Raw genomic sequence first — 19,042 nt, 5'->3', positions numbered from 1 at the left:
TCCTATAAGTGTTCCGTTTTTTCCTTAGGTGGTATGAAACCCTAAAAAAATAATAAATTAGATGGTGACAATAAATAAACCTATGCACCTGTTTACACAGCATAAAAAATATATTATTTATCCAAACACCGATATAGGACATGCATATCGACGTCAGTTAGCAATTGCAGTGAGTGGAGTTCCTGTCTAAAGTGAGTGGAAAATTATCTTTGCTCAATGATGACAGATAAGAGATTAAATTTATTAAAAAGAAAGAAAAGAAAGAAGGAAAACATTTATTGCCAACAACAAAAAAAAGTTACATAAATAATCAATTTAAAAAAAAATTTGCATTTGTTATTGCCAACGTGGTCGCCACTCAGCATGTGCTGTAGCAATTTAATTGCTACAACGCTGATATTCTGTGGTACCCATGCGTAACATCATATTAGAAATATTTAAGATTGAATCAAACTTATCTTTATCTTATCTTTAAATTACATATAACAATGTTATTACCAAATTATAACGATGTTAATTAACAAATTCACAAGACAAAAAAGTAGACACAGAATCTTCTAAGTTTAACATTTGTTAACATTTTTCATTTAATGTTATTAGTGTCAATTTTTAAATAAGTAATTTATAACTTCAGTCATCAATGCTTACTACTAAGTATCTACTATTTAAAATTTATACTATAGAGGTCACTAGAGACGCGCCGATGAGGTGCTTGCCTAGGGCACTTTCAACATTTAATTCGCCTCTGGTCTTTATAAGTATCATATAATCTAAGAGCACCTGTTAGTATCAAGTCGAAAATGACCAATTTAGCATTCAATATTTCATTATTTGCCGTGTCGGCCCCGGCATAGAATGAGCCACCTATTCCTTTCCCGTGGGTGTCGTAAGAAGCGACTAAGGGAGCTTATGGTGGAGGGATGGGCAGCAGCGTACCTCTTAAAACATCTGTAAAAGCCTAATTGTAATTACCAACCCGCCTGCCAAGCGTGACAACTACTGGCATGACTCCTCTTATGGGGAAGGCTTATGTTCAACTGTGGACAGTAAAGGGTTGAAATAATAATATTAATTTCATTATTAATTGATTTACTTAATTACAAAACTATGATGTTTACATAGTTACCGTTGTAAAAATCGTGAAATTACTTAGTAGTTTGTTGGCGAATGTAAAACTTTCTTATAAAAAACAGGCGGAACTACATTCCAGATAGATCGAAGGGATTTATAAAATAAATTCTCGATACTGAAAAAAAAAAATCAAAATCAATTTAGAATTAGCGCTATAATCACGTAACATAAGTACTTACCTAGTCATAAAAAGACCAGTTGAAAACATATTCTTTTGGCTGGTTCATAAAACGCAATCTTCTTTTCTTTTAAACTCTTTCGAAACATACATATATCAATAATGAACGACCGAACGATGGATCGGTGTAAGATAATGATGATCGGCGAAGTAGAAATAAGTAATACATGGTGCTGGGTACCTAAATTGCGTATTAATTACCTGGGTAATTATAGAAATGACAAAGCGTTCTTTCAGCAATTTTTAGGTTGCTCAACAGATAGAAAAACATGTAGAAAACACATTATTATGTATATTTTTACTTTAAATCTTCTTGGTTAAAACATTATACATTAAAAAAATAAATAGTAAAATAAAATTATTGTCATTTGATATATTATTCGATAAATGTATGTCTCTTTTTGTCATATGTAAGAAGATTAATGTTGGAATGAGATAGAATAATTAAAACAGGAAGAAAATGAAGATATCATATGCGTATTTTTTTAGTTATCCAGTATGTGAAGTAAACAATAATTTCATATTTTTTGCTGTCAAACTTTTTTATTAAATATAACAATATTTTTATAGTAAAATTGTGTAGTATAATAAAATAGGACTATATATTAATAGAATTAATTTTAGATTTTAGACAATTGTTTCTCTGTGTAAATTTTATTGAACGTGTCACGTAACTGTTATCTATCTCACTCACACTGATGGGTCGTATAGGTCAAAAACATCACGTCCACTCGCTCTTTGAAACATTGCCCCCACCCATTTTATCCGTGCGGAGTCGAATCAGTCGAGGTCGAGTGTTTCTTTCTTTGGTTTAGGGAGCAGTAGTAGTGAATTTTAGGTGATTAAAAAGTGTTTATTGATGTAATTTGGTGGTTAATTATTGTGTTAAATTACAAATAGTATTAGTGTTATTATCATAGGTTAAAGACATGTCAATTATTAAGTTGTAGTGATAAATACTAACTATCGTATAACAAGGACAAAACGAGTTCGATAGATGCATGTCAAAATGGCTGCTGCTGCTAATAAATTACAACAATTGAAATTCGATAAAATATGTCGGGCGTGTTTAGAAGTTAAGAAGGATATGAGACCTTTATTTGAACAACTGACTGCAACAATGCTGATGGGCATATCGAAAGTTCAGGTATTTATGACATATTGTGATATTTTCGGATTACATCTGTCTCTTTCGCTCTTACGGCGAAAGAGTATACTTAATGCGTGACGATGACTGTCTATCGTGTCGTCGCATCGCGTCATCTTTCTTTGGAATTCATTGGATTTCGAGATTCCTTCAATATAGTGCGTATTCTCGAAATTTGATTGAGAAATGTGTTGCTATCCTTTTTCGTCTCATGCACGTCAACTTGCCGTTGGTGAGATACAAACATTCATTGAATAATACTCAGATGCGTACCTAATTAAGTTTTGATGCATATTGTTATCCCTTATCATTACATTCATTACTACGTACATTTCATTCATTCGTTTTATTCCTGTTGAAAGCGCGGGAAATTCTTTATGTACTTACTTACGCCGAAGTTTCAAAATTTTTAATAGGTAGGTTTAATAGATACTTACTTAAACAGATAATTATTTACCTAATCCTTATTAATGTGAAAATTTGTTTGATTGTTACGGTTTAACCAATCACTAAGAAATTGATATACACGTACTCAAGGAACAGGGTACTTAGAGAGCACGCACTATATGGGTTGGAGAAGGATATGTCTATATATTTTTTAATTCGGTCAGTAAAAATATCCCGGTCACACGGACGAAGTCGCGGGTGAAAGCTACTTTTAGATATATATATATATATATATATATATATATATATATATATATATATATATATATATATATATATATATATATAATAATGTTATTTTAAATTCTAATTTATTTTTGCATAAGTTTTTTTATTATGGATGATAATGGAACGCCTACGCTAACGGTATATGCTGTCGAGACACCAGTGAGGGATGATAGGTGAAGATGAAAACGCAGGTCAGTTAGTCCATCGTAACGAATACAACGATAAATTAGTCACGAATGGTTTCCACGGGGAACCGCGTGGAGGTCGACCTGATAGGGTAACCTATATTGATAGCAATGGGGTCTAACCTCCCCATTACTAACAATCTCTTCTTAACGTCATGGGTGGGTTAACACGGACAAGGTGGGGCGGGAATTTCCAAGGGGGACCACGTGGAGGTCGACCTGACAGGGTATATTGCTAACAATGGGATCTGTATTACTAACAGTCCCTTCCTCCCCCCTGTAGGTGGCGGTTGGCGATGGTTTGCCAGCACAGCTATGTCTGCAGTGCGTGCACCAGATTTCGCGGTGTCACGCCTTCAAGGAGACGGTGGAGCGGAATGACGTCACGTTACGGGAACAGGCTAAACTTAAGGCCGAAAGGGAAGAGGTATAGTGCTTAGAGAAATCTTATTTTCTTTTTAATCCAACTTAGAATGGCATACAAACTAATGGAAAGTGATTACAGTCGCCTATAGACATGAAAAGCATCATGGACATAACATAGTATACTGTATTGCCTATGATACTTTTAATGTATAAATGTTTCGAATTTCGGTCACGCAATTCTACGAAACTGTTCGAATAATTTTAGTAGAATATGTGTATTATTTTTGTCGTATGGTTCCGGCATAAATTGAGGCACCCCTTCCTATCCTGTGGGTGGTATAAAAGGCGGCTAAGGGTACTTAATAGTCGAGGTTTGGGCAGCAGCGTCCCTCTTAAAACATCCAAGTCCTAACTGTGCTTGCCAACCCGCCTGCCAATCGTGGCAACAACAACAGTTAAAGGCTAATATGATGATGTGTATTATTTGCTCCATTTTCAGAGAGTAGTAGGTATACTTGTTTTTAACCGACTTCAAAAAAGAAGGAGATTCTCAATTCGGTTGTATTTTTATGTTGGTTACCTCATAACTTCGTCATTTATAAACCCGTCGGGGAAATTCTTTTTTTTTTTCTGAAAGAATATTGAAAATATATTATAAAAATATATTATGTTCTTACAGATTGGTTCCGTAGAAATTTCATTAAAATCGTTTCAGTAGTTTGGTATTTTTTTTATACAACTTAGAATGGCAAACAAGCTGACGGTCCACCTGATGGAAAGTGGTAACCGTCGCCTATATACATGAGCAGTACCGTGGACATAACAGAGTATACTGTTTCGCCCATGATACCCCCCATGCGTTGCTATTCCTGAGGACTCAGATGTTATTCCTCTGTACCCAGTAAATTCACGTCATATCCCACCCTTCAAACCGAAACACAGCCATGCAAACACAGCTGCTTTACGGTTGAAACACGAATGGGACAGAGGTACCCAAGCAATCGACTTTTGTACAAAATTTTAATCAAAATAATTTGTTTAGCAAAGAATAATGTCGGTGTTTTTTTTTTTTTTGTGGAACAAAGTATATTATTATTGTTATCTATTATTATCCCGATAATAAAATGGGCTCAGTATGTGACAGTAGGAGAGAAAACGTTAATCGGGTCAGTTAGTAATGTACATTGGACTGTTTTTTGCACTAAGCCTCTCGTTTGGACCATTGTGCTTTTTTTAAATAGATGATAATGGAATGGTAACTCCGCCTGCGCTAACGGTAAACGCTGGCGGGGCACCAGTGAGGGATGATAGGCGACAAATGAATAGCCTATCGTGATGAATTCACTTGAAATAGAACACGATAGTTTCTAGGGGAAACCGCGAGGACGTCGCCCTGACAGGGTGTATTGCTAACAATGGGGCTACTAATCCCCATTTTTAACAATCGATTATTCTCCAGCATTCCCTGGGGCTATTATTGAAACGTGAAAATAAACCTGTTATTATTTCTTTATTGGTCACAGAAAGAGATGTTAAATATGGCGTGTGAAGACTCCTCATACATTCAATACGTGGAAGTGCCAATTGTCAATAACAGTAATCAGATCCTCGACGGCTTCTTCACCACAGAAGAGACCAGCATCAAAAATGACCCTCTGGATGAGAACTACAAGTCGGACAAGGTACATAATAATATACAGATATTTTCACTTCTTTAGCCGTATTTAGAGGGGGGGGGGGGGGGTCATGTGGGATGTGCCCACCTCAGGGTGCAAGCAATGCTTCGCAAATGCATGCCAATATGCGATTTTTTTAAGAGGTCTGGCCTCCACTGTAAAAGAATCTCTAAATACGCCCAGCTTCTCTATTTTTTTCTTTCTTATTTTACTAGTTATTCTCTGCGGTTTTTCCCGCGTGAATGTAAAGTATTCCATGTGCCAAGTTAGGATTTAATGTACCCATGTGTTTCATGTCATTCAAACCATCGAGAAACTGACAAAGTAAAATTCAAAACGACAAGAAATTTTGAAAATAAATTCATTTTTAAAAAAGTGTAAATCTCACCTTATGAACTCATTACAAGAATAGTAGTTAGTCATCATCTTTTATTTCTTTATTTATTGTTTATATTTATTATTTATTGTGTATAGGTATAAATAAATAAATCTCCCATACATAATTCTTTACTCTGTCTGAACGAGTCGTGTCAGTAGGTATGCTTCAAAATGTCCTTTCGTTTTTCGACCTATGCTTTTTTGGTGAAAATGTTCAATTTCATTCATAGAAGACTCCCTTAGATATCGAGCACCCTGTATATTCACAACATCTTTGTACAGTGGTACCTCGACATACGAGTTTAATTCGTTCCGTAACCTTGCTCGTATCTCAATTTTCCCGATTATAATGCCATTATTCTGTACTCCCAAAAAATCACCTCAGTTGTTTTTGTTAAGTGATAGTCTGGGGTGGGAGAAACTGTTGGACAGCAACATCCATCCCGCATGTTGGGGTCGTGTACAGCAGTGTAGTGTGCGATTCCTCCTATTTCAAATCTTGCTCTCATCTCAAAGAAAAATATCGGTTGCTCGGCGGCTCGTATCTCAAAACATTCGTATATCGAGGTACCACTGTATTTTATATATCATTATCCCCTCTATAGACGGACACAACCACTCCAGCCACAACAAAAGAAGACGGCGGACTCAACTCGGACGAGGAGAACTACCTCCAACTGGTGGTGTTCCAAGCAACGTCGACGGTGACCCCCGGCCGCCACGTGTGCAACCTCTGCCACAAGGAGTTCAAGCATGCGCGCTGGCTCAAGCAGCATATGCGCTCGCACACCAATTGGATTAAAGCCAACTGCAAGAAACCGCCTATGTGCCCTATATGCGAGAGGACTTTTAAGGTCAGTCACAATCATATTTTACTGAATTAAGTGGTATTTTGCTGAAGTCCATAAATAATTCTGGTCAAATAACCAATTTATTATAAGACTATGTTCATTAGAGTACAAAATTTAGCTCCATACGTAGGTAATTTTAAATTTTCGCGTTTTTTTACACATAATTTAAATACACAATCGGGACTTACGTTTACTTACTCAAGTTCACAAGATGTCCATTATGTTTCGCCACATCAAATGGTATGCAAATATTAACCATTGAATTTACACACAGATCGGTTATTTTACATAGGTAGTTTACATATTTATTTATTTTTTAATTACTTAATATATTATATAATACATAATATATAAAAATCACTACCGGTACCAAGTGCACACTTTGGGTCATGCATTATAAGCAGTCAATAAAGCTATTATAAAATAAATAAAAATGATAGAAACGTTTACAGGTAAATAGTACCTACATACTTACCTGTTTTTTATTATTATTGCACAGCGTCGTGGTCACGCCAAGAAACTGGTATGTAGGTATTATTTGCCTGCAAAGGTTTTTCCATCGCGTTAAGTCTTGATTGTATATTTAAAATATCCATACGTAGATTTTGCGATATTATTTTTCACAATTAAGGGAATTCTCTTTAATGTACAGAGTGATAAGACCATAGTCCTCAAAATTGACAACTTATTAGGGGTACCATGGTCATTACAATCGTTCTGTGATGTAAAGACATCACAGACGAAACACTGCTGTAAAGCATAACAAATAAGTGTAGAATATCATCGCAGGGTCCGGGAATGCTAAAGATGCACATGCGCACCCACGAACAACGGCCGCCCAAGCAGCCGACATGCTCCGTTTGCCAACGGACCTTCTCCACAAAGACATTGCTATATCGCCACCGGCAAACCCACTTCGAACAGAAAACCCATCAGTGCACTGTGTGTGATAAAAGATTCTTTAGTGGATACGCACTGAGATCGCATATGGCTCGGCATCGGGGCGAAAGACCATATATCTGCTCCATGTGCAATAAGAGTTTCTACAATCCGACTGATTTGAAGGTAAGTCTATATGTTTAACCATCATAAACATACATTTCAAATAATCTCCAGTATCTAATTTATAATTATGATCAGTAAGTTTTGTAAGATTAACAAATATACCTCTACATCGTGGCTGTGTGGTCCCAGTATAGAATAGGTCACCCCTTCCTTTCCCGTGGGTGTCGTAAGAGGCGACTAAGGGAGGGCGGGAGATGTGCAGTATTGCCTCTCTTAAAACATCTCTAAAGCCTAACTGCGGTTGTCAATCCATCTGCCAAGCGTGACAACTACTGTCAAAATCCTCCAAGGGAGAGGCTTATGTTGAGCAGTGGACGGTTAAGGGCTGATATGATGATGATGAAAATAAATATACGAGTAAAGGAAATTTTAATACTCTTTAATAATAACGCGCAAACTTTACAAGAATGATCATATGATGAAACCTAACCATCATGCAAAGATGGATTCGACAAGGTTCCACAGGGCAGTTTCTGGAATTTCTTATCCTCTTCATCCTTTACTTTAAAAGCCTCTTGGAAAGCTTTTCTAGTCCTCTTAGATAAATAGTCAGGGAACTCCACATTGAATCTTATTATTAGGTTACCTTTTGCTTTGTTTGGGCATGCCGGTATCGGCAGACCTTCATCTTCAATAATCTTCTCATATGTAGGAGTGATCACATCAGTTACTTTGATTCTCAAAGTCCTATTGTCCAAAGTCTTCAACGTGATTGTAATTCCACACAATGCTTCTTCCAAACTAACATTACGCACAGTCAATAGGTCGTTCAAACCAGATCTGACATAGGTGTCGTGTGGACGATCTTCAGTTATGAAGATAACATCAGCTGGGATCCTTGTAGGGCCTTGATCCCCTTCTTCTCTAAACTTAACTTCTGTGTTAGGATATATACCAGGCTTTATCGGAATGGACAACACCTTCTCCCTTAGCTTTAGTTCGGAACACGTCTCGTCTGTAAACACCAGTCGCTGAATCTTCATTTTCTTTAGACCTCCTTTGTATATTTCTTCCAAAGATAAAGCAAGAGGCCTTACTATATTGGGATCTTTTTCCTTATAGCCCTTTCCTAAAGGAGAATCGAACATAGGTGGTGTATTTTCATAGTAGTCGAGCAGGTCTGCATAGGGATTAGTAGTTCCGAAGAATTCGTGGAAGGTTCTCAGCGGTTCTCCGTGGTAACTGTAAGGTTGTATATATTCCGAAGGTCCGGGTACTCCCCGTTTGAGGCCTTCTTCTCCGTACTGGTCGAATACGGCTCGTCGTTTGTGATCCACCAGTACTTCGTAAGCTTCCCCGATCAGGGCGAAGATTCGCTTCATGTTTTCGTCGTTGTCGTATCGTTCAGGATTGTATTTGAGCGCAAGGCGGCGGTACGCTAGTTTTATTTCATGTTGGTTGCAGGAGCGCTTGACTCCCAGGATACCGTAATAGTCAAACCCCATTTAGTATATTTTAAATATTTGTATTAAAAAATATAAATGTTATTAAAATTACCTATATTCGATTTTTAAATGTCATATTTGACAAATGTTATAAATTCCCTAAAAACATAGATTAAGGATACTACCTGCCCCAAAAAGTTTAAAAAGTTACACATACCAGTAACACTATATATGTCTATTGGTTTGATTAATTCAAGCACTGAATTAAAGTACTATAAATCTTCTAGAATGGTAACGCATGAGTAGTATGGGCACACATTATATTCTGTGTCCACTGTACTTCATCCAGCAGTTGGATAAACAGCTTGTATGACATTTTCAGTCGTATATTTGACGACCTCAGTGGCACAGCTGTGGACATTTGGCTCCGCGCAAATGAGGTCTCTGTTTCGATTACCGATCGGGTCAATTTAAGAAACGAAATTTTCTGGACTGTATCGGGTCTTGATGTTTTTGGGTGTGACTCTAGATATTAGTTGCCTGGTATTTTATAACATAAGGTATGGCTTGAGTACTAAGCCATTGGTGTTATTTATTTATAGAATAAACCTTTTGTCATACCCCATTAGGTACATTTTCGGTTACACACCGGCGAGAAACCTCTCAAGTGTTCGGAGTGTAACAAGACGTTCCGACGGCACTCCACGCTGTGCCAGCATATGAAGAAACACCGCGGTATACGGAACCACATATGTTCAGTATGTAGCAAGGGTTTCTACGAGGTATCCAAGTTGAATGCCCACATGAGGGTGCATACTGGTGAGATTTTATTAAAACCACTATTGTTTATTTATTTAAATAACTTTATTGGCCAATAGAAAATATTACAAAAGGCGGACTTTATTTAGTTTACCAGTTATATATAGTATAATATACCTTGTTGCAATAAGTTTACCAGAGGGAGACTTTATACAAAAGTCTTTGCTTGGGCATCTCTGTCCCATTCGTGTTTCTATCATGAAACAGTTGTGTTTGCATTGCTGTGTTTCGGTTTGAAGGGTGGGATATGGCAGTGAATTTATAGAGTACAGAGGAATAACACCTGAGTCCTTAGGAATGGCAACATAGGGATTACCATGAGCGAAATAGTATACTCTGTTATGTCCATGGTACTGCTCATGTTTATAAGCGACAATTACCACTTTCTATCAAGTGGGCCGTCAACTTGTTTGCCATTCTAAATTGAATAAAGAATGAGTGAATTTTAATTGAAAGCAAAATTTTATTTTATATATTTTCCAATTTTGCGTAGTTTTTAAAATGGAATTTTAATTCGTATTTTACAGTATAAAGTGATTATATCCATTATATATTTTATTATGTAATTAATTACATGTAATATATAATATGTGATTAATAATGCTGAGTATAAATATAATTTGCAACACCCTAACAGGGTTTAAGGTTTAGTGGACAATCAATTAACGTATTTAATATCCTTACAATCTCATGATGCATTGGGTTGGCTGGAAGAGATCTCTTTTAGAGATAAGCCCACCCTTGCTAACAAGTTGATAAACAAATCGCTGTATCTTTTGTTCAAGTACAATAAATATATTTATATATATACATACATACATATTTATATAATATGTAATAACACTACTCAGGCGAGCGGCCATTCGAGTGCAACTTCTGCGAGCGCAAGTTCGCGCAGCAGTCGGCGCTGATCTATCACCGGCGGACGCACACCGGCGAGAAGCCGTACAGCTGCAAGATATGCTCGGCAAAGTTCACCACGTCGTCGGCCAGGAACAATCATATGGTCACGCATACTGGCAACAAAAGGTGATTATTTTTTTAATTTCTCCCCTCCCTTTACAATTTTATTATTCCTTCTTTAGTCCTTATTAAAGGTGTAGATGAGAATGATTACCTTGCCTGTGCTATTGTGAACATGAAAGCATTCAGCACAATGGTTTCCAGGGGGGACCACGTGGAGGTCGACCTGACGAAGTATATTGTTACCAATGGGATTGGTTGTTAGTAATACGGACTGCATTACTAACAACCCCTCCTTCATCCTCCTCCCAATAAAAGCAGGTTAGGTAGCCCATCGTAACAAATCCAACTAAAATGTACCACGATGGTATCCGGGGGAAATTGACCTTATAGAGGTTTGACTATAAAAACGACGATTTAAAAGAACTTGAAAACTACTCTTTTTGAATAATTATTATTTCTATTCTAAATCCAATCGATTGTAAAAATAAGTGTGAAAATTAGTTATTTTTATTTTTGTTTTTTTTTGGGCATAGCTATAACCATGGCATCTTCGACAGGTTCGTGTGTCCCGTATGCCTTAAAGGTTGCACGTCCCGCACCGAGCTGCGAATCCATTCAACAAAACACACGGGCGAGAAGTTGTACGGTTGCGAGCTGTGTGAGCAGCGCTTCAGCTCTGCCTCCTACCTCGCCGTGCACAGGCGGTTCCACACCGGCGAGAGGAAGTACCAGTGCAACATCTGCGGAAAGGGTATGCAGATAAGCTAGTTTAAGGGCCACCAGACCTGGTGGGTCGTGACCACACCAGTATTGGCTGATTCCTACCTCAGAATGCGATCCCCCTTAGGAGGAGGCCTATTTTCAGCAGTGGATAGTTAATGGTTATATAATGATGGTGATTAGTAGTATCATCATCATCATCATTATTATCATCAGCCCTTATATAAGCCTTGGAAAGTTTTGCCAATAGTTGCCACATTTAGCAAGCGGATTGGCAACCACAGTTGACAACCTTGAGATGTTTTAAAAGGGACGCTGCTGCCCATCCATCGCTTGTATTTTTTTTTATGTTTCTTATTTCAAAACTCCGTTCGTTATAAACCGATTTGAATTTTTTTTATCTGAAATGATATACCTACAGATTGGTCCCATAGAAATTTTATCATAATCGGTTGTTTTTTTTTATACAACTTAGAATGGCAAACAAGCTGGCGGCCCACTTGATTGAAAGTGGTAACCGTCGCCTATAGACATGAACTGTATCATGGACATAACAGAGTATACTGTTTCGCCCATGATACCCCCCATGCGTTGCCATTCCTGAGGACTCGGGTGTTATTCCTCTGTACCCTGTAAATTCACTGCCACATCCCACCCTTCAAACCAATCACCCTTGTTTAAATAAAAATAACTAGCTTTTCCAGTTATTTTGATTATATATTAATATTAATATTTAAAGTCGTTTTATTTTTAAGCACAATTCAATTATTTTTACATATTTTTTTAACAGGCTACGTAGAATCAAACTCTTATAAGAAACATATGAAAACGCACGAATCCAAATCAGAATATGAGTCGTCTCATTCGGAAAACAGTGTTGAAAATGTTAACTCTGATACTAGAAGTAATGAGGACAAACAAGAGATGACACAGACCGTCGTTAATGAAGAGCAGGCAGAAGGTCAAGGTCAAGTTCAAGAACAGTCGTTGCAGGGTCAAGGTCAAGATACCACGCAGAGGAGATATAAATGTGGACTGTGCACTAAAACATATATGTACATACATAGTCTGAAGAAACACATGATGAGTCATGTTCAGGTAAGACTCAAACATCGACAGATGACGTTTAAGTCAGGATTAATGAGGTTTGCAAATGTGGTTGGAAAATTTGCCAATTAATGGTATTGTTTTTGTCATTTGGTCCGATTAACTGAGAGATGCTTTCTCTTTGGAGTTCGTATTCAGTTTGATTTAGGTAGGTCTATCGATAGGTTAAAATTTTCAGTCTAATATTTAGAACTCCAAAATACTAAAATTTATTTCGATTATCTCCTTGGTTTAAAAATAAGGCATCAGATTCCATTCTCTGTCTATCCAACTTTGTAAAACATTTTTTTTAAATTGATATAAATTTTCTATCTATCTCTTTTATTAAATAATAAATATTAATTTGTTTGGAGTTAATATAAGCTAAAAGTAAATTAATTCCATTCCGTTACAGCAACAACAACAACAACAATCGCAACAACAACAGCAGCAGCAGCAACATCAGCAACAACAACAGCAGCAGCACATGCAACAACAACATCAACTACAAGTGCAGGTGCAACAACAACAGCAACAGTTGCAGCAACAGGCCGTGTTGCAAGTGGGCAGCGTGCAACAGCTCGCCGTACCAATACACACGCAACATGTGCAGGTAAAATAAGTTTGTTTTTTTTTCTTTATAAACTTAACTTTTATTTGAAAAAGCAACAACTGTCTTTCTTGCCCGTTCTTCTTAGCCGAAATTGCGTTCCGAACTGAGCGGTAGATAAAAAAATTACTATTCAAAAAAGCTAAGTTTACTTGAAAAAAAAAATTATTTATTATTTATTTGCTTTAATAGAATTTAATTAAAAGGTGGAAATTATCTTAGAAATACTTTTTCAATGATATTTGTAACGAATACTAGATACTAATGGACATCAGCAGACTGTCTTATGTTTGGATTAATTACGATTCAAATATGATTCTTTGATGTGATAAACTATCCACCTGATAGAAGATGGTAATCGTTGCCTATAAACACAAGCAGCATCATGAACTTCACAGAGTATTGCTTGCATACTGCGTTGCCTCTAGTGCGCATCATGCTATCCTTTCTTGAGGACTAAGGTGTGCAGTCCTTATGCAGTCGACTTTGTACAAGAATCCTTTAATATCATATATTGTAGTTTAATAAGGCAAATGAATATTATATAATATTCATAATATTATATTTGATTGTTTAAAATTGTATTTTTTCTCTATTTGGTGGATATTCTTTAAATTAACTAAATTAATCTTTCTATGGATACAGTTAAAGGGCAGGTTACGAAAAGGGTATTACTATTTATGAGTTCAAATACCTATCGCTATTTAATTCGAATACTTTATTTTGTACAACAAGAGATAGTTGATTAATGCCATTAATAAAATTAATGTGTACGCTAAGACCCGATTAAAAAACCACTTTGAAGACTATTAAAATTATTAAAAACAAAATAGTAACAGGTCTGCTAATTTTACAGCTCTGCTCTATTCTTTATTATTTCTATAGAAATCATATCGAAAGACATAGATGTAATAGATTTCGCTGCTTTTATTTTAATTATGTCTTAATAACTTAAAAAAAAAGTAAGAAAAGAAACAGTGACGCCATTTATTATTTTTTTATTTATGATGACATAATAAAAATATTATGAAATATTTTTTTTAACTCTAGCAAACGTTACTAATTGCTAGTAGGTAGATTATTATCTATTTATTGATCTTAGTAATAACATTTCTTACCGCATCTTGAAATATAAATGATCGTGTATAAAGGCATAGGGATGAGGGACTTAAAAAAGGATGTAATACTATAGAATACTCTCGTCACATGGGCCCATAACGTATTGTGTAAGTATGCTTATCATTCTATATAAGACGAAACCACATTCCCTCAAATGAGAAATCCACTTGTTTCTCATTATCAGTAGTATAAAAATATATACTCCGCCCGTTTCAAAATTTTTCCAATCACAAAATAAATGTATATTAGAATTTTGTAAGTTATTTTGTGATTTGATCCACTGTGTCGTTTGCAGGGCGCATCGCACACATACCCAGTTATATCGTCGGTACAGTCCCTGCAACTACAACAAACACAGCAACAAGTAAACACGGTAAAAAAATCTAATTGCTTTACACTCTTTAAGGAGCCATTTTAAAATGGCATACTGATGGATCCATTTGAGGGAAAGTGGTAATCGTTGTCTATAGATATTAACAGTTCTCATCATCAGCATCAGACTCCCCATGCCTTACGCTTCCTTAGAACTAAACTGTTATGCCTCTGTATGGTAGAATTATTCATAAAAAAAATGTTATTCAAAATTATTTATAAAGTGGACCTAAATAAAAAAATAGACTTATTCTTACAAATCTGTTATATGAGACATATACATTGGTTTTTTTTTTATTATTATTTTAAGGGCTTTTACCTTCTTCAGGTATATCAGACCTATCGTACCCTGAACTGATTTCTCAAACAAAACTTTATGTACTTTCGCTAGACGCGGAAAGAGAAGAATTAATGGGCATCAAGTATGGTTGATTGATGTCTGTGTTGTATAAAAAAAATTACGAAAAACATTTAAATAAGAACATTCATGATGTTGTTACAGCAACAGCCACAGCAACTCCAAGTGCAAACGATACAGATTCACCCGCAACACCAACCGATACAAATACACGTAAGTTATTGACGTATTGTAATGTTTCTTTCTATATTATGCATAATGTGTGAAATTGTAAAACTTGTATCATTGAATCATAAGTAATATCACGGATCAGGAGATCGATTCGTGTGCATTCGAATCATTCACAAATTCGAGAAATAAATTTGAACATTTTCGAGTGAAATTTACGTTATGCTGGTTATGTCGATTTCGACATTTCTCGAAGGAACACCGATCGAGTTGCTTTGACTGGTCGCAAACGTTCGAGTTTGATGTTCGTTACAAAAATTTTCGAATTCGTGATGAATTCAAAATTCGTGAATTTACAGGGTACAGAGGAATAACACCCGAGTCCTCAGGAATGGCAACGCATGGGGAGTATCATGGACGAAAGAGTATACTCTGTTATGTCCATGGTACTGCTCGTGTCTATAGGCGACGGTTACCACTTTCCATCAGGAGGGCCGTCAGCTTGTTTGCCATTCTAAGTTGTATAAAAAAATCGAATTTACGAGAATAGGCCTCCTGCAACTATTTTAAAGTCGAATATGCATAGGGGTAAGGGTGGGTAAACTATAGCAATATGTATATATTGTAGTTATAATATTTATATATTGGCCTCATAACTAGATATATTAATTATCGGTTATTCAATATTTATATATTCTTACATTTAGTGGATTCTTCAGTTATTATCGAACTGAAGAATCCGCTCGTAATGAAAATAGGTATTTTTTTTATGGGTGATAATGGTATGGTAACCCCGCCTGCGCTAACGGGATACGCTGACGGAGTACCAGTGAAGGGTGATAGATGAGAATGAAAACAGGCCAATTAGCCCATCATGATGAATTCATCAGAAACTAACTATGATATTTTCCAGGGGGAACTACGAGGAGGTCGACCTGGTATATATATATACTCATATTGCTAACAATCTCTTCCCCCCCTCCCCAATGAAAATAGATATCCGACTGATATCGAAATGGGTGATCATCAATGTCCAGAAAACTCCAATATATATATATATATAACATTTATCATCCCTACGCAGGGGTTTAAAGAAATTTTCTAATATAACTAGCTGACTCGGCAAACGTTGTTTTACCATATACATTATTTCTAGAACTATACGTGAAATTCATCGTACTACAATTATTATACTCGATTGTCATCTTGCAATACTATTGCGCAATATAATAAAAATCGCGATTAAAAAACAGGGATTGATCGTAAAAGCGTGAAAATTTGAAGTTGTATGTATTTTTCAATGCTTAATCGTAATAAAATAAACATAAAATAAAATTGCAAAAAAAATAAAAAAAAAATTGCGGTGGGTCTATGGTGGCTCTTATCATTAGGGGGTAACGAAAATAGATGTTGGCCGATTCTCAGACCTATCCAATATGCACACGAAATTTCATAAAAATCGTTTGGTAACAAACACCGTGACACGAGAATTTTATATATTAGATTAAAATATTTTTTTTTATTGTACTGCCAGGCGGTGGGCGTCCAACAAGTACAACAGCAGCAGTTGCACGTAGCTACGTCCAGTTGTCAAACTATGTTGCCCAATATACTGCAGGTAATATGAATTTTTGTTTACACGTACTCTCAAATATAGTATGCTAGTTTAATAATATACTAGATCAAGAATAGACTACGACAGATTCCAGAAAGATCTTGTGGAGGTTGACTTGAAAGTATATATTGCTAGCAATGAGCCCTTTTTGTTAATGGGTGAAAATGGTATGGTGACCCCGCCCGCGCTATCAGTATTCACTGACGAGGTACCAGTGGAAGATGATACGCCACGATGAATACGACAAGAATTAATCGTAATGATTTTTAGGGGGAACCGCGTAGAGGTAGAACTGAGAGGGTATATTGCTAGCATCGGAGCTATCAGACCTTGTTACTAACAATCCCTTTCCGCAATGAGCTCATTCTAGTTACTAATAATTCTTTCTCCCCTCTTATATATATATATATATATATATATATATATATATATATATATATATATATATATATATATATATATATATATATATTTACGTACGTACGTACGTACGTACTACGTATTTATTATTTTTGGTAGTGTAAAAAAGTAATTGTACAACTGGATATCGGCAGCTGCAGCCGGCGACGGCGGCGGTGGCGGTGTCCGGGCTCGGCCAGCAGGAACTGGGCGGCGTCGCGCACCGCATCATACTGCAGCCGCAGCACCCTGCGCTCTACACCATACACCACTGATACTCGCCCGCACCACCCTACCCGCACACTAGAACATTCTAGAATTATCTAGAATACATTTGCCAGAAATAGAAATATAGGTATATCAGCTGCAGCGCGGTATCATACTACTATCCCAGCACTCCGCATTGTACACTATACTATTTACTCGATTCTAGAATATAATTTATATTGAATTCAAGAATTTTAAATATAAGATTGAAAATGTAATGAACAGATCCGAATCTACACTTCGGTATCAGATTTTTTTATCATCTTTTTCCGAACGTCACTTAATTTCAAACATGTACAGCCTTGGCCAAAAGTATTTGCCACCTTAGAAAATTACAATTAACTAAAACATACTTAATATTTGGACGGAGAAAAATAACCATGTGTTTAAATTACCTTTAATTCTAAAATTATTGTACATTAATATTTCGTATTGAAACCCTTAGCATTAATTACAGCATTTATTTTTATAGGCAAAGAGGAAATTAATTTTTACATTTTTCTAGAATGCCATAATTCTGGCACTCTATGTCTATGTATATGTATATGAAAGTTCCACTCCTGTACCAAACAATTCTTTCAAGTTTCTTTGGAAGTAGTCGAATGTTCCGTTTATTAAGCGCTTTAAAATCGACCATAAATGTTCGATAGGGTTAAGATCCGGTGACTGAGGGGGCCAACTTAGAAGCTCTATACCATTTTTCAAACCAACTCAAAGTGGTTCTGGACTTATGGCATGGGGCATTGTCCTGTTGGAAACGGACGCCAGCAAGGTTCGTATCATCGATCATTACATCCAATGAGGATTATTGCAGCACTTCAATATAATTTTTCGAATTCATTCGGCTTTCACTCACGACCACTTCCAATTCCTGAGGTAGACATACAGCCGCAGACCATAACACTGCCTCCGCCGTGTTTTACAGTTTTACATTCCGGTATGAATTCTTCATCAACTCTGTGTCTCACGTAGGTAGGTGGCACCTGCAGTGCCAAATACCTGAAATTAAATAAGATTTTTGAAAATACGTCTGTCAATGAACTATTAACTTCAATACATCTCAAACATTTTTTATTAATGTTTCTTGTATACAACGAAGGGTAAAGGACAAACCTGGTTCACTTAGTCCCCGCGTGTAGGTTTTTTGTACGCGCTCTTGTTCTATCTTCAAATTATCCAACACATTTGTTGATTTGCTTAAGTATCACTGTATGTTGCGCGGAGATCGCGGCTGATTGAATAATTCGCAACCGGCGGAGATTTTTCGTGATCTTGGCGGAACTTGATCAGCTCGACACGCAGTTGGATTATAGACTGATTTTGTCCATCTACTCCCCAATGTGATCCCAGATTTGATAGGGAATATGGATAGGGAAGGAGGGTAGGAGGATATTGCGTTCGGAAATATTTAATGCATATACAAATATTTACCAATGTTTAATCATTTAAATGGCATACCTCAAAATTGGATTCATCCAACCAAGCAATATCCGCCCAATCTTTCTT

The 19,042-nt window shown here is 36.3% G+C and overlaps 1 protein-coding gene and 1 long non-coding RNA gene across 3 annotated transcripts; one reads left to right on the top strand and one right to left on the bottom strand.

Moving 5' to 3' along the window:
- Positions 1-287: 287 nt before the first annotated feature.
- On the bottom strand, positions 288-1,661 carry LOC116412851 (uncharacterized). The gene is made up of 3 exons (XR_004223910.2): positions 1,311-1,661; positions 1,127-1,246; positions 288-1,037 (listed from the first exon to the last, which is right to left on the bottom strand). It is a non-coding gene; the product is annotated as an uncharacterized LOC116412851 (long non-coding RNA).
- Positions 1,662-2,068: 407 nt separating this feature from the next.
- Positions 2,069-18,605, top strand: LOC113509546 (zinc finger protein ZFP2-like). Of its 2 annotated transcripts, XM_052896071.1 has the most exons (14): positions 2,069-2,456; positions 3,600-3,743; positions 5,206-5,364; positions 6,342-6,590; positions 7,377-7,652; positions 9,667-9,856; positions 10,708-10,885; positions 11,380-11,573; positions 12,333-12,640; positions 13,044-13,241; positions 14,653-14,730; positions 15,232-15,300; positions 16,790-16,873; positions 17,425-18,605. In XM_052896071.1, the coding sequence occupies exons 1-14, from the start codon at positions 2,307-2,309 to the stop codon at positions 17,542-17,544; spliced, it is 2,397 nt and encodes a 798-aa protein (XP_052752031.1). In that variant the 5' UTR covers positions 2,069-2,306; the 3' UTR covers positions 17,545-18,605. The 2 variants fall into 2 exon arrangements, with proteins under 2 accessions (XP_052752031.1, XP_052752032.1); XM_052896072.1 differs by lacking the exon at positions 14,653-14,730.
- The last annotated feature ends 437 nt before the right edge of the window (positions 18,606-19,042 follow it).

This window comes from Galleria mellonella, unplaced genomic scaffold (assembly GCF_026898425.1).
Source record: "Galleria mellonella isolate WM207_F2 unplaced genomic scaffold, CSIRO_AGI_GalMel_v1 utg312, whole genome shotgun sequence".
NCBI lineage: Eukaryota > Metazoa > Arthropoda > Insecta > Lepidoptera > Pyralidae > Galleria > Galleria mellonella.
This window is presented reverse-complemented; position numbering and strand designations above follow the sequence as displayed.